Genomic DNA, 14372 nt, shown 5'->3' with positions numbered 1-14372 from the left:
CTATCTATTCTTTTTGGTTGGGGGCACTTCTTGTTCGCTTAGCCTGCTAGACCCTTTTGCTCATTTGCAGTTTTTTGCATATAGTTCGAAAACGGTACGTCCGACGGAAAATTTGCTCTGATCATGACAAAAATTGACATCTGAGGATTCGAAAGGTACCTTAATATGAATTCATAGTCAAAGATTGTAAAAAATGACCGCCTCTTTAAATTTCTTTTTTTTTGGTAAAATCGTGTTAAAATCCAAAAAAATATTTCATCTGTGTCTGATCCACAAAAAACTTGCTGGTAGCCTGGTAGTGACATTTTAATTGATGTTGGGTTCCTTCTACATAGAGTGGTTTTGTCAATCCAAGGTAAAATGTATCTCCCATGGCTCCCAAAATTTATCCACACCTCCTGGGATGGAGAAAACTGGGATTATATTCATTTAGGTCAATATTTAAAAAGGGGACCTTAGAATTTAATTTCTCTCTTTAATATCGTTTTTAATATTGATCCTAGCGAAAAAGTTTGAATAACCTTTTCTGTAGGAAATTTTATGTAAATTTTCATGTAATAAAACATTTGTCGCTCAAAAAGTGTTACGTAGCTGTTTAGCGTGCGGAAAGGTGGTTTTCGTGAACTAGTACTTTTCACTTTTCCAATTATTTAAAATTTATACTTGTTCCAATTCATGACTACTTATTGATGAGTATTAATATTAGTTTCCTTTAAACGTCGTTATCAACATAAAAACCTACCGTTAATGTAAGAATACGAAAAATATACATATTTCATATTTTATTACTTACCTCTTCATAATTATTACACGTTTATTTTTTAATATTGAATATTGAAAAACCGTTCTTAATAAGTAGTCTGAATGGAACGGAATAGCTGCCGAAACGCCTGTCAAAGAAGAGGCGTTATTTCTTACTGCAAGCATGTTTTAAGTTTCCAAAGGCAACTTACTTGTTGTTTTCTTATTTTTTCTTAAATGTATTAAAAAACGTCGTTCGTTACACGTGCGGAAATGATTATCAGCGATTGTATTTTTAAAGTAAGTAACTCAGTTCCCATCCCATAAACTAAATTAAATATAAATAAAAAAGAATAAAATAAAATAAAAAGCCATTTATTCCGACTCATATCTAAAGTTTACAGTTTTGATCTAAGGTTAAACCTAACTTCATCTAGCTATTAACATAATGTGCAAATTATTTTGTTTAACAGATGTACATATTTTATGAATTTGAAGGGTTCCGTACATTAAGTACGACTCACGCTACGCTGCACATTTCTAATAGGTTTTCCTGTCATCTATAGGTAAAAAAATTTAGACCCAGTAGTTTCGGAGATAAGGGGGGGAGGGGGTCATTTTTTTGGCAATTTTCTTAAACAACCTCTAACCTATGTATTTTAAAATTATAAAAAAAAATATTTGAAATTCTTAAGATGAGTTCTTTCATTTGATATATAACACGATATAGTTTGAAAAACTAAATTTTTTAACTTTCTCATTTACCCCCCCAAAAGTGCCCCCCATGTTTGAAATTTATGTGTTTACGTTACATGTCCATCTTTGGGTCACTAATTTACATATGTGTACCAAATTTCAACTTAATTGATTCAGTAGTTTCTGAGAAAATAGGCTGTGACAGACGGACAGACAGACGCACGAGTGATCCTATGAGGGTTCCGTTTTTTTCCTTTTGAGGTACGGAACCCTAAAAATGATGCTGATTTATTTTTAATGTTTATTTAAGTTTGAATTTTAGGTGGTTTCTTAAACTTATATATTATGCGTTGTCTTTTCACTCTCGCTTCTTTTCCTTCTTCTTGTTTGGAGATATCTCCCCGGTCCATAAAGCAGGTTCTATTCACCGAGAGGATTTCCCAACCATGGGTACGTGTTTGGACACGTGTTACAGATCTGCATCCAGAATGCACCCTAAAAGCAAGAAAAAACATTTATGAATAAACAAGTTTTTAAAGTGTGTCTGTAGGTATTAATATCTCGAGAAATGCTCGATGTTAGCCCTATTCGGTCTCCAAGATGGTGCATTCTTCACATGATAAATAATTATTACACTTAAAATATTACGTAATAAGAACTCATGCGGTCAGAGTAACTAGATTGAAATGGCTACCCGAGGCATGGCCGGTGCAAAGAGAATAGCTAGTATAGAGGGTCATTGTCATAGTAAATCCCGGTGTCGCCAACGCCATCTACCCGTGTATAGGCTAAAGGTGTGGCGCCATCTATTCGAGAATAACTTTTTCTTGATTTCCGAGGCACGTTGTTTACAGACTTTACTTATCTTCAACATAAATATATCTTTGGTGGGTGGGTATGTGTGGCTTCAGCATTAATCGAAGTCTTGCAACGGTCTACCGAGATCCGCAGTGAACCTCTTTGTCATGTGCAAACCACTTACGTCTCTATACTTTAGTCTTATGGACTGCTTGCAAGCGAAAAGTCTCCCCTACATTATACTTTCCCTTTACAGGTAGCAAACTTTAACAGTAATTTCCCGTGAATCTTGAGAAGGGGTAAGAGTAAGAGGCGTGATTCTGGGATAGGCTCATGCTTGGTACTCAGGCTTTGATATTTTTTTAACAAGATACATTTGTAATGTTATTTGATCACTTATTCGGTATCATATATTATTCACTTATTCATTATCTATTATGGTCTGAGTTGAGAGAGCCACAGTTTCAACCATCAACCACTTCGAATCCACTTGGTTTGTTTGGCTCTTTGCTTCTCTAGTAAGGCTCAAATTTGTTCGTGGTAGGCCCTCACTTTTAGATATGGCTGTGATGTTGTCCTACTCACCCATTCGTTGTGGTCTGAGGTGAGAGGGCCGCAGCTCTGACGCGGGCATGTGGTTGGTGTCCAGGTTCGGCATGGCCGACTCTTGTATTCATTAACTGGTACGGGATCCTTCACCCAGTCGATCACTTCAGCCGAGTTTACCTAGAATTACCGGGAAGATATAATATCGTTGTCTAAATCTAAACTAATAAAATCTGAGGTAGATACAATTATAACAATCTATGGATTACATGGTTTAAGCCATGAGCTTACATGGCTAAGATACAAAATATCGGATTTAATTATTAAAAGTATATTGATTAATACGGTCAGAATTGTTTAGTTAAGTATTAATCAAATAAAGCTAAATGTTTCAATATGTGTTTGATAGGATAACTTAGATAGGTACGTGTTACCCAGAGCATAGGTGATCAAAAGTAGGTATAAGGAAGCATTTCAAAAAAAGGTAAGTATATATTAGTGACTTCCAGATACTATTGAACAGTGAGAAAGTGAAGTAAGTATAATGAAAGCATAATCAATAATAATCTTTACCATAAAAGCATCAGGAAGGTTGTTGACCATGTCTAAGAATCTTGCCAAAGCCCTGTAGATAGCGGGGTAACTTGCGATGTACCACTCGTGGACGTAGAAGCCAAAAGGCGAGCGGTTGCCCGTGTAGTGCCTCTCGAAATTGGTTACTGTGAACTCGAACCAGGCGTCTTCATCAGTCAGGGAAGGCCTGTTAGAGATAATTGTTAAATGACAATGATTGCGGAGATTTTTTCCTAAATAGCATATTGCTATAAAGATTCAGTTATCGGCAAATAATTGCTATTTTACTTTGCAATGCAGCGGGGAAATGCTGCCAGCCAACTTTTTAGTTTTATTTAGTATTTGTTGTTAGTTTTAGTTTCGTTTTTGTTATTTGGATAAATTAAGTTAGTTGTTTCGTTGTTATTAAGTATAAATTACTTAGTGGCGAAAATTGCTATTTAAAATATCAAGTGGGAAAAACTATTTAAGGTGATCGAAGACAATACCATGAATAAAGCTTAATACAAAAATATGCGATAATATATATTTAATGACATTAACGGGTCTATCACTTACCTGACCCGTAATGACACGTTAATGTCATTAAATATGAGTACAAAATGCGATAGGTTAAAGTGTTATATCTGCAATAAATAGTTAAAGATCAGCAAATAATACTTACACACTGAAGCAAGAGTCAACCATCGAGCAAGTGAACCCGTCCAAATCCACCCAACTGACCATAGGCAGAACCCACACTCCAGGAATAGATGCAGTGGGGCATTCGGGAATAACGCAATCCTGGGTAGAGGCGTAGTCGAGGGTGTACGGCCACAGGCCAGGGTTTATCTGGTTGACAGTAGGCATAGAGCAGTCGTACTCGAGTCCGTAGTCGGCAATGACTTGAAAGGAAGCATTGCCAGCCATCTGGAGGAATGGGATGCGGAGACCTGGAAATGTAGAAGAAATATTACTATCAAACGTAATGTCTTGTCACCAACGACAATCCGAGTAGGCTGAAAAGGTGGCAAATACTGCGGCTAGACCAAAGGCACTAGAAGATAAATTCTATCAAAGTCAAGAGAGAGTATTTAATGGAATACCTCTCAAAACCCCCAAAAAGACAGAACATCTGATTATGGCTAAATCAGCCGATTGCAGATAAATAAGACAAAAAAAACGTAATGTCTTGTCCACATGTAAGCATTACGATTATTGAAAACGCTTTAGTTGACTGCTATGAAATTTAAATGAGTTCCACAAGAAACAAGACACAGTTTTAGAAGAAATGCATGTGTAAGACTGGCGCAAGTAAGGGTATATAGGTAGGTAGCCTATGGGCATGTCTCCTACGATGTGTGTCGTAGAATTAATGATGTTAATGCAAAAAAAATTATAAATGCTTACATAAAACTAAAAAAGGAGATTAAAAACTGAAATAAATATCATTTACCACACTTAATCATAATCATTCATTCAATGCATCCATGGTATTTTACAAAGGTGTTTAAGTTTCCTTAGGGCCACTTGTACCATTCACTAACCCGGGGTTAACCGGTTAAACCTGAAGTTACCATGGTTACTAGTAAAATTTGACACTGTTAACCCGGGTTAGTGGGATGGTGCAAGTGGCGCTTAAAGACTGTATTGAATTCTTAATGCCTGCGCAAACCGGCGGAGCGCAGCGGCAGCGCAGATCACCGAGGAGGATTTACGGCGCGCAGGCCGCGCAGCGCACACCGGCGCCGGCGAGGTAAAATCCTCCGCGATACCGCGAGCCCGCCAACCCGGCGCTGGCGGCCGGCGCACCAGGGAGCACTTCGGCGCAGCCCGGGGGATGCCGCGGCATCCCGCGGCGTGTACTCTATCAAAAGGGATTAGTGACTAGTGGGTACGAGTTCTCCCCCGTCGTCCCGGCGCTACCCCGGCGCACTCGGGAGGCCTCGGCGCATACCGGGGGATGCCGCGGCATGCCGGCGCCTACCGCCGCGGTATCCTCTAACGTGCTCCTCGATGCCGCAGAGTAACAATCTTCCGTGATGCTCCGAGGTCGGTCTCAAAGCATTTAAATTTATAAAAAAGGTAATTGAAATAGGGAAGAAAATACATTGATAATTTTAAAGTGATCTGCGCTGCGCTCCGCCGGTTTGCGCAGACCTTTAATAGTGCCGACAAGTTTTACATGACGCAAATAAAAATATGTTACTTATAAACAAATTTCTTTCGTCCATAATTAAGAAGACGATTCAAATTACAATTCTTACCTTTAATAGCATCAATCGGAATATTAGCGAAATGAGACATTTGAAGTCTCTGGTCTCCAAATTCCAACTTCATGTCATCGTAGGTAGCTTCCTTCCAATAAGTGTCAGGGGTTTGGTGGCTTACGGAGTGGAGTGCAATCTCAAGACCTTGGTTATACAACTCATTCACGATGGTGTAGTCGGTATATTCGTGGTTGATGTAGTAGGTAGTGCCGGCGGGACAGCCATTGCTGTTAAGACGGTTGTAAATGAGGTTGCGATAGGTTTCGATGTTGACGACGTTCACGCCATGGTCAAAGGTTAACAGGACAAACTAAAAAATTAATAGAATGAAAGGGCTTAGTAAAACATACATAATTTCAATGTTGATAAATGTATCCACTCATCTTATTCGTAATTTCATTTAGTACGGGAAGTAGTGTCATAAGGTGCAAATTTTGCTATCGGATGAATTCACTTAGCACAGATCAGAGTTGGGCAAAAATTAACTTGAATAAGAATAAGAATAAAAACAGAAATTTTATTCTTATTCAAATCGAGTTGAATTAGAATAATTCTTGCACTAGTTATTTTAGAATAAAATTAAGGTGAATAAATCATATGACTTTTATTTTAAATGCGGAATAAAAAACAGAATAATTATTCTAGAAGTAGGACTATTCTAAATAAGGTTTTATTCAATTAAAATGTTATTTAGAATTAAGTTAATTTTTGTAGTACAAATGGTTATATTTATTTTTGTAAGTTGATTTTCACCCTTCTATTTAAAAGTCGGATTGAATTGATATTTGTTACTTTAGTTTAGGTATAGTACACATTGAAGAGTTCCGCTATACACTATCTAGTTCTATCCTCCGATCAGGATGCTTAGCCAATATGCCAAACGTTAACGCTCCGTGGAGTTGCGTAGGTATAGTCTCTCTCTATTACTCTTACATATCAGTGCGATAGAGAGACAGATAGCGTTTCGTTATCGCAGCGCAAACGATCGGCATGTTGGCTACGCACTCAAGGTGCCTAGTCAAGATGACAATTTTTCTTTTTAATTTAATAACCAAATCATTAGGTAAAATTTAGCTGTTCTGGGGGCCTAGCCAAGATGCCAATCGCTTGTGCTCCGACAACGAAGCACTTCCTGTCTCTATCACTCTTACATATTAGTGCGATAGAAAGACAGAGCTAGCGTTTCGTTCTCGTAGCGCAAACGATTGGCATGTTGGCTACGCACCTAAGGTGCCTAGCCAAGATGACATTTTTTGTTTTTAATTTAATAACCAAATCATTACGCACAATGTAGCTGTTCTGGAGGCCTAGCCAACATGCCAATCGTTTGCGCTACTACAACGAAACGGTATCTGTCTCTCTATCGCACTAATATGTAAGAGTAATAGAGGCAGAAAGCGCTTCGTTGTCGGAGCGCAAACGATTGGCATATTGGCTAGGCCCCCAGAACAGCTAAATTGTACCCAAAGATTTGGTTATTAAATTAAAAACAAAAATTGTCATCTTGGTTAGGCACCTTGGGTGCGTAGCCAACATGCCAATCGTTTGCGCTACGACAATGAAACGCTATCTCTGTCTCTCTATCGCACTAATATGTAAGAGTGATAGAGACGGAAAGCGCTTCGTTGTCGGAGCGCAAGCGATTGGCATGTTGGCTAGGCCCCCAGAACAGCTAAATTTACCTAATGATTTGGTTATTAAATTAAAAACAAGAATTGGCATCTTGGCTAGGCACCTTGGGTGCGTATAAGTCATATTGATAAAGGTATCAAAGCACAGAGATATCTGGTACATCCTTGGTATTGTTGAAAACCAAGTATTGAGTATGAATCAATTGTATGTACACAGGTACATTAGTTTTTTTTACTGAGCCTTTTAAATACACTTTATATTTTTTTTTACTGATTCTTATAACTTCGACAGCTAAATGGCCAAAATGATTGATGATTGAATGATTTCTTAGATCTGGGAGAAAAATGGTTCATTTATTTTTCGGCTTATGGAATGTAAATATTTAAATTTGCAGGCGATTTAGCGAACATTTAACGAGCTACTCACTTGTGGCGTATCCCGCGGTGCAAATCCACCGGGAATGTCAGTGCCAGAACACCTGCAGGCGGGCAGCTGGCAAGCCTCGGGGTCACAAGGCTCCGCCAGAGGCAGCACCTCCTCTTGAGCCCAGCACGCAGCGGCCAACAAAACTAACACCAGCAAACACTTCATCCTGCTTGACTAACTCGATAATCTAATGGTCAAACTTATATACATATAGCGGATAAATTATCAGCGATTGTACCTAACGAAAATAAACATTTTTATCAAACATGTCTATTAATTAAGATATGACTATAGTGATTGATGCTGTGATTTCTTTAGATTGTGCTGATACTTAAGGCCGTAACACACTATCGCACCGCACCAAGGTCATTATGCGACGCACCGATAAGTAAGAGCGAGAAAGCGATATCTCTTTCTCGCTCTTACTTATCGGTGCGTCGCATGACCTTGGTGCGGTGCGATAGTGTGTTACCACTATTACTGATTCCATCTATGGGTAGATAACCACTCACATGATTGATATTTTTCAGTGACCTCTATTATTATGTGAAAATAAGGGTGACAGCTCGCAAGTACAGTTGCATGGATCATGTGAGAGGATAAGGGTTCAATAAACTGCACAGATATTCTGTAATCATACGCCAATTCATTTGAATTTCGCGATTTAACATTAGAATTTCCAATCTTAAAGTAGTTTTATTTTAGTCTTCCGTTTTTCTACGACATCCAAAAAAATAACCAAATAATTAAATTGAACTACCGTTTAACTGTCTAATTAGGTGTCATTTATTGATTAAAAAATACCGAAAGACCGGCCACCACACACTATAGGGTGCAAAGGTGCAATCGAAAAAATTAATCATCATCACTTCACGAGTAGGGGAAATACTCCAAAAAATTTGTTTAGATTTGATTTTACTTTGTCGGATTGATTGATGTATACCTATATCTATGCCAAATTGCAGCTTTCTAGCAGTAACGATCACACAGAAAAAAGTCTCGGACAGACAGACGGACATGGCGAAACTATAAGGGTTCCTAGTTGACTACTGAACCCTAGATATGGAACGAAATTTGCTATATGGTGGTTTTTGGGGGCGAAAATTCGATAGCTAGGTCTTATCTTCGGGAAAACGCGCATTTTTAAGTCTTTATATGTTTTCCGAGCAAAGCTCGGCCTCCCGGATATTGGTTTTAATATTCCGAAACTACTATGCCCAATTTTTTTTTAATGTTTCATGTTTACTCAAACACACCCAATATACCAGTAAAAAAGGCGCGCAATTCAAATTTTCTAAGAGTAGTCAACTGTTTTCACCTAGATTTTTTTTTGTTTACCTTTTTTTTCCAGTAACAAAGTGGGTGTGTCACAGTATATGTACGAAACATTAGGTCACTAGTCCAACTCACCCATTGCCAGTTTATTTTTTACAACAATCGTTATTATCTTTGAAACAGCCACCACACAATACAATATGACTGAATAGAGATATCAGCACAATCGAGCGAAATCACAGCATTAATCGCTGTTCATATCTTAATTTTGATAAACGTACTGTCAATAGGTGCACCTGCTGATAATTTAGCTGCATTATTTAAGTTTGAACACTAGGTCATATAGTTAGTCAAGCAAAATGAAGCGGTTGCTCTTTCTAGCGTTGTTGGCGGCTGCGTGGGCTCAAGAGGAAGTGCTGCCTCTGGCGGAGCCTTGTGACCCCGAGGCTTGCCAGCTGCCCGCCTGCAGGTGTTCTGGCACTGACATTCCCGTTGGATTTGCACCGCGGGATACGCCACAAGTGAGTAGCTCGTTAAATGCTCGCTAAATCGCCTGCAAATTTAAATATTTACATTCCATAAGCCGAAAAATAAATGAACCATTTTTCTCCCAGATCTAAGAAATCATTCAATCATCAATCATTTTGGCCATTTAGCTATCGAAGTTATAAGAATCAGTAAAAAATATTATAAAGTGTATTTAAAAGGCTCAGTAAAAAAAACGAATGTACCTAGTAGTAGTAGTAGTAGGTACATACAATTGATTCATACTCAATACTTGGTTTTCAACAATACCAAGGATGTACCAGGTATCTCTGTGCTTCGATACCTTTATCAATATGACTTATTTTTTACAAAGCCGCTACATCATATAATTTTTTATTTTAGTTTCTCATGTTAACTTTTGATGATGGCGTGAACGTCGTCAACATCGAAACCTATCGCAACCTCCTTTACGGTCGTCGCAACAGCAATGGCTGTCCCGCCGGCACTACCTACTACATCAACCACGAATATACTGACTACACCATCGTGAACGAGCTGTATAACCAAGGTCTTGAGATTGCACTCCACTCCATAAGCCACCAAACCCCTGTTACCTATTGGAATGAAGCTACCTACAATGACATGAAGTTGGAATTTGCAGACCAGAAAGTTCAAATGTCTCATTTCGCTAATATTCCAATTGATACGATTAAAGGTAAGCAGCAGCTTAATTTAAATAATTAAAAAATCTTTTTATATTAAAAAAAAGATATTTAAATTTTGGTTATCATAAATTCGTGATAAGACTTCTCTTTATGTTTAGTCAATAACAAGTTCCAATCATAATTTACTTTTTAGTTTTATTCAAGTGCACTTGTACTTGTCTTCGTTTTTGCAATAGTTAGGTACATACTTAGCATTATTTCCTACAGCAGAAGTCGTATGATTAGGCTTGTGTCGGTCATGAACGAAGAACTGTTAAGAATGAAATCCCATAAAGGACCGAAAGGAACTAAATCTTTTTGCACGCTCTTAATCGGTCTTTAGGTCCTTTAGTTCAGTGGGATTGGTGAGCGCTTGACATGAGTGAAACAGAAAATAGACTGAACGAAATGGTTCACAATGACGCTGGCACGAGTGCGAACGAGATAAAAGAGTGAGAAACAGTCCTAAACCTGAAAAGTATGAAGAATAATCATTGTTATTGTTTTTATTGTGTCAAGCTTTTTAATGTTTAACCGTCATATAGTATCGTACAACTTAAATCGTAATTCAGATGTCAAAAATAAAATAAAAACTACTGCAAGATCGATTCATAATTATTCATTCCAGCTCTCAACGACCGAATTGAACTAAAGGAACTAAAAGACCGAACTAGTTCGTTTGACCGATTGACCGAGAGCGGAGCGCTCTCTGTAGTGACCGAGCAGGCACAAGCCTACGTATGATGTGTAGGTCACATATCATACCTGCCCTATACCTTATAATTAACTTACTCCGTTGTAAGTAACTCAATTAGCACTCTTTGATAAAAGTACATTCAAGATTTATCCACTAATAAGTCGTAATTCTTATATGCGAACCCGACATTATGATTGTACATAATATTGCTTCTTCATTTCCAGGTCTCCGCATCCCATTCCTGCAGATGGCTGGAAACGCTTCCTTTCAAGTCATGGCCGACTACGGACTCGAGTACGACTGCTCCATGCCTACCGTCAACCAGATAAACCCTGGTCTGTGGCCGTACACCCTCGACTACGCTTCTACCCAGGATTGCGTTATTCCCGAATGCCCCACTGCATCTATTCCTGGAGTGTGGGTTCTGCCTATGGTCAGTTGGATCGATTTGGATGGGTTCACTTGCTCGATGGTTGATTCTTGCTACAGTGTGTAAGTATTATACACTGTGCTATGTAGTATTATTTGGTGATCTTTGACTAATTATTGCACATTATAAGTAAAGCTTTTTATCAAGAGTACTCATAATTATGATACCTGATATTAATAATGTTTTTGTTTTGTTTGGAAAACAAAGTTTTTATAAATAAATAGTAAATAATTAGTTGCCGATAAGTTTTTGTGAGATACTGGAAATATTACGGTCAAAAAAACTTCTTCTTAATTAGTTGAAGATGAGTGAATGTTTACAGCAAATTGCTATTCAGTAAAAAATCGGAGAAATTATTGTAATTTAACATTTTTCTCTAACAGGCCTACCCTGACTGATGAAGAAGCCTGGTTCAAGTTCATAGTAGACAATTTCGAGAGGCACTACACGGGCAACCGCTCGCCTTTCGGCTTCTACATCCACGAGTGGTACATCGCAAGTTACCCCGCCGTCTACAGGGCTTTGGAAAGATTCTTAGACATGGTCAACAACCTACCTGATGCTTTTATGGTAAAGATCATTATTAGTCTTGATTTAATTATAATATGTGCACTTGAGCTTCTTACTGTTCAGATTTATATGGATTTATTACATATGAATAAATAACAGTTGTATATTAAATATTGTATTCATTTATTAGCTAACTTGATTGATACCTAAATTACTCCGATTGTATTAACCTATTTAAATCAGGGGCCTATACCACGAAACTTACAATTACAATTTACAAGTGACAAGTTACAACTATGTATTTAGTACAACTGGGCATACCACAAAATTTACAAATGACAAAATTGTAATGGAAAAATTATACAAATATGTAAATTGTCGCGACAAATCTACAATTACGCGTATCACAAAATATTACAATTTTCTGGAAAAATTGACGATTTTGTAATTGACAATTGTACGTAAAAGATTTGTGTTACATCAAATTGTAGAAGAAGGTGTACATATTTGTGGAAATGTAAATACAAGTTGACAATTCTCTCGGCGTGTGTCACGAGCATAATACAATTACTTACCACTGTGCGTCTTTTCGAATTTTGCCACATAGTTTCTCTTCTAAATACTTCCAATCCTTATCCAATATATCTAAACTTTTCAATTGACTAGCTATTTCTTTCCATTTCTTAATTTTATCATCGTGAGTCAATTTACTACTAAACTACCCGAATAATATTTCTTTGTGTTCCAAAATTAAATTTAAAATAGTAATTTTGTCTTGTATAAAAATTTTCAACCAATTTTAATGACAACGTAAAAAGATATGCTATCTTAAGAGCCGAGTCTCTTGTCGGTGGAGTAATCGCCATTCCGTTCTTCTCTCGTAAGGTAATTTTATATTTTTATATACCCTCAACATAAACTAAGTGAGGAATTAAATACATATTTGTCAAATTGTAATAAATACAATTCTACGTATGTCACTATATTATTACATATCTATCAAAAAACTAAATTGTAATAAATACAATTTTACATTTGTCACAATTATGTATGTTATCTTGACATACCCTCTATGTTTTGAGTTACGGGTCCTCAAATGCAAACTATTTGTAAATTGTAGACTTGTACATGAGACATGTGTAAAATTATTGTGATACGTATTTTTGTTTACAATTTAACAATATTGTCGAATTGTACACTTGTAAAGTTTCGTGGTATAGGCCCCGATATTTAGTACTTTATGTAAGCTTAACAAGAGTCATCATAGAGTTAATGTTATACCTACTCGTATCTAACCACTATCTAACTAAAATTTAGTTTAGATTATACAACGATATTATATCTTCCTGGTAATTCTAGGTAAACTCGGCTGAAGTGATCGACTGGGTAAAGGATCCCGTACCAGTTAATGAATACAGGAGCCGGCCCTGCAGGACCTGGCAGCACACCACTTGCCCACGTCAGAGCTGCGGCCCTCTCACCTCAGACCACAACGAATGGGTGAGTAGGACAACATCACAGCCATATCTAAAAGTGAGGGCCTACCACGAACAAATTTGAGCGTTACTAGAGAGGCAAAGAGCCAAACAAACCAAGTGGATTCGAAGTGGTTGGTGGTTGAAACTGTGGCTCTCTCAACTCAGACCATAATAGATAATCAAAATGACAGATAAAGACCAACAATTATTAGCTAATTGAGGCTTGTAGCGCGTTTATAAATGGGTTTAGAATATGGCTGTATTTATTCATAATTTTCATAAATGTTTTTTCTTGCTTTTAGGGTGCATTCTGGATGCAGATATGTAACACGTGTCCAAACACGTACCCATGGTTGGGAAATCCTCTCGGTCAATAGAATGCATTATGGACCTGGGAGATTGGGAGATATCTCCAAACAAGAAGATGGAAAAGAAGCTAGAGTGGGGGACAACGTATTTTAACATATAAGTTTAAAAAACCACCTAAAAGTCAAACTTAATTAAACAAATTAAAAATAAATCAGCATTTTTTTTTTACTTTTCCCATAATCTATACATATAATAAAGCTGAAGACGGTCGAAAGTCTGTACATGGAAGATATTTGAAAAAAAGTTGGCTGGGGATACTTAGAATCGATAACAGAACACGTTCCAAAAGTTTTTAGAATTTTCGTCTGTTTGTCTGTTTATCTGTTTGTCTGTTTATTTTAACGCGCATCACGTGAAAACCTGAACGGATGTTGATGAAAACTTTACTAATCTGTCGAGAAAATCCCCGGCCAGGTTATAGGCTATAAAAATACAACCCCTAAAAGGGGGGGTCGCTACAACACTCGATTGACTTAAGTTTGCCCCTGAATCTTATGGCGCTACTTAGGAAGGAGGGGCAAACTTTTTTCAAATATGTGCTACCACTATTGAGTACCCTGGTAAACTAACAGATGGCGCTGAATTTAATACGTTGTGACATGAATAAGCCACCGAGGAAAGATTTTGCCAAATTAACTCTAAGTTTAGAAGAGGGAGTACGGATATCAACAAAAATAATTGAATAATTATGTTGATTTAATAAATTAATAATACAACAAAATTAAACGACAGTAAATTAATTGCCCCTCATTGCACACTGCA

The 14372-nt window shown here is 37.4% G+C and overlaps 2 protein-coding genes across 2 annotated transcripts; one reads left to right on the top strand and one right to left on the bottom strand.

Moving 5' to 3' along the window:
• Positions 1–1823: 1823 nt before the first annotated feature.
• LOC134802244 (chitin deacetylase 8-like) lies at positions 1824–7826 on the bottom strand. Its single transcript, XM_063774835.1, has 6 exons — positions 7662–7826; positions 5601–5913; positions 4019–4286; positions 3355–3541; positions 2821–2961; positions 1824–1932 (listed from the first exon to the last, which is right to left on the bottom strand). Exons 1-6 carry the CDS (start codon positions 7824–7826, stop codon positions 1858–1860), a joined length of 1149 nt encoding a protein of 382 aa, XP_063630905.1. The 3' UTR covers positions 1824–1857.
• Positions 7827–9279: 1453 nt separating this feature from the next.
• LOC134799115 (chitin deacetylase 8-like) lies at positions 9280–13641 on the top strand. The gene is made up of 6 exons (XM_063771517.1): positions 9280–9457; positions 9825–10137; positions 11048–11315; positions 11637–11823; positions 13123–13263; positions 13544–13641. The coding sequence occupies exons 1-6, from the start codon at positions 9296–9298 to the stop codon at positions 13616–13618; spliced, it is 1146 nt and encodes a 381-aa protein (XP_063627587.1). The 5' UTR covers positions 9280–9295; the 3' UTR covers positions 13619–13641.
• Positions 13642–14372: the final 731 nt, after the last annotated feature.

The sequence above is a fragment of the Cydia splendana genome, chromosome 2, assembly GCF_910591565.1.
Source record: "Cydia splendana chromosome 2, ilCydSple1.2, whole genome shotgun sequence".
Classification (NCBI taxonomy): domain Eukaryota; kingdom Metazoa; phylum Arthropoda; class Insecta; order Lepidoptera; family Tortricidae; genus Cydia; species Cydia splendana.
This window is presented reverse-complemented; position numbering and strand designations above follow the sequence as displayed.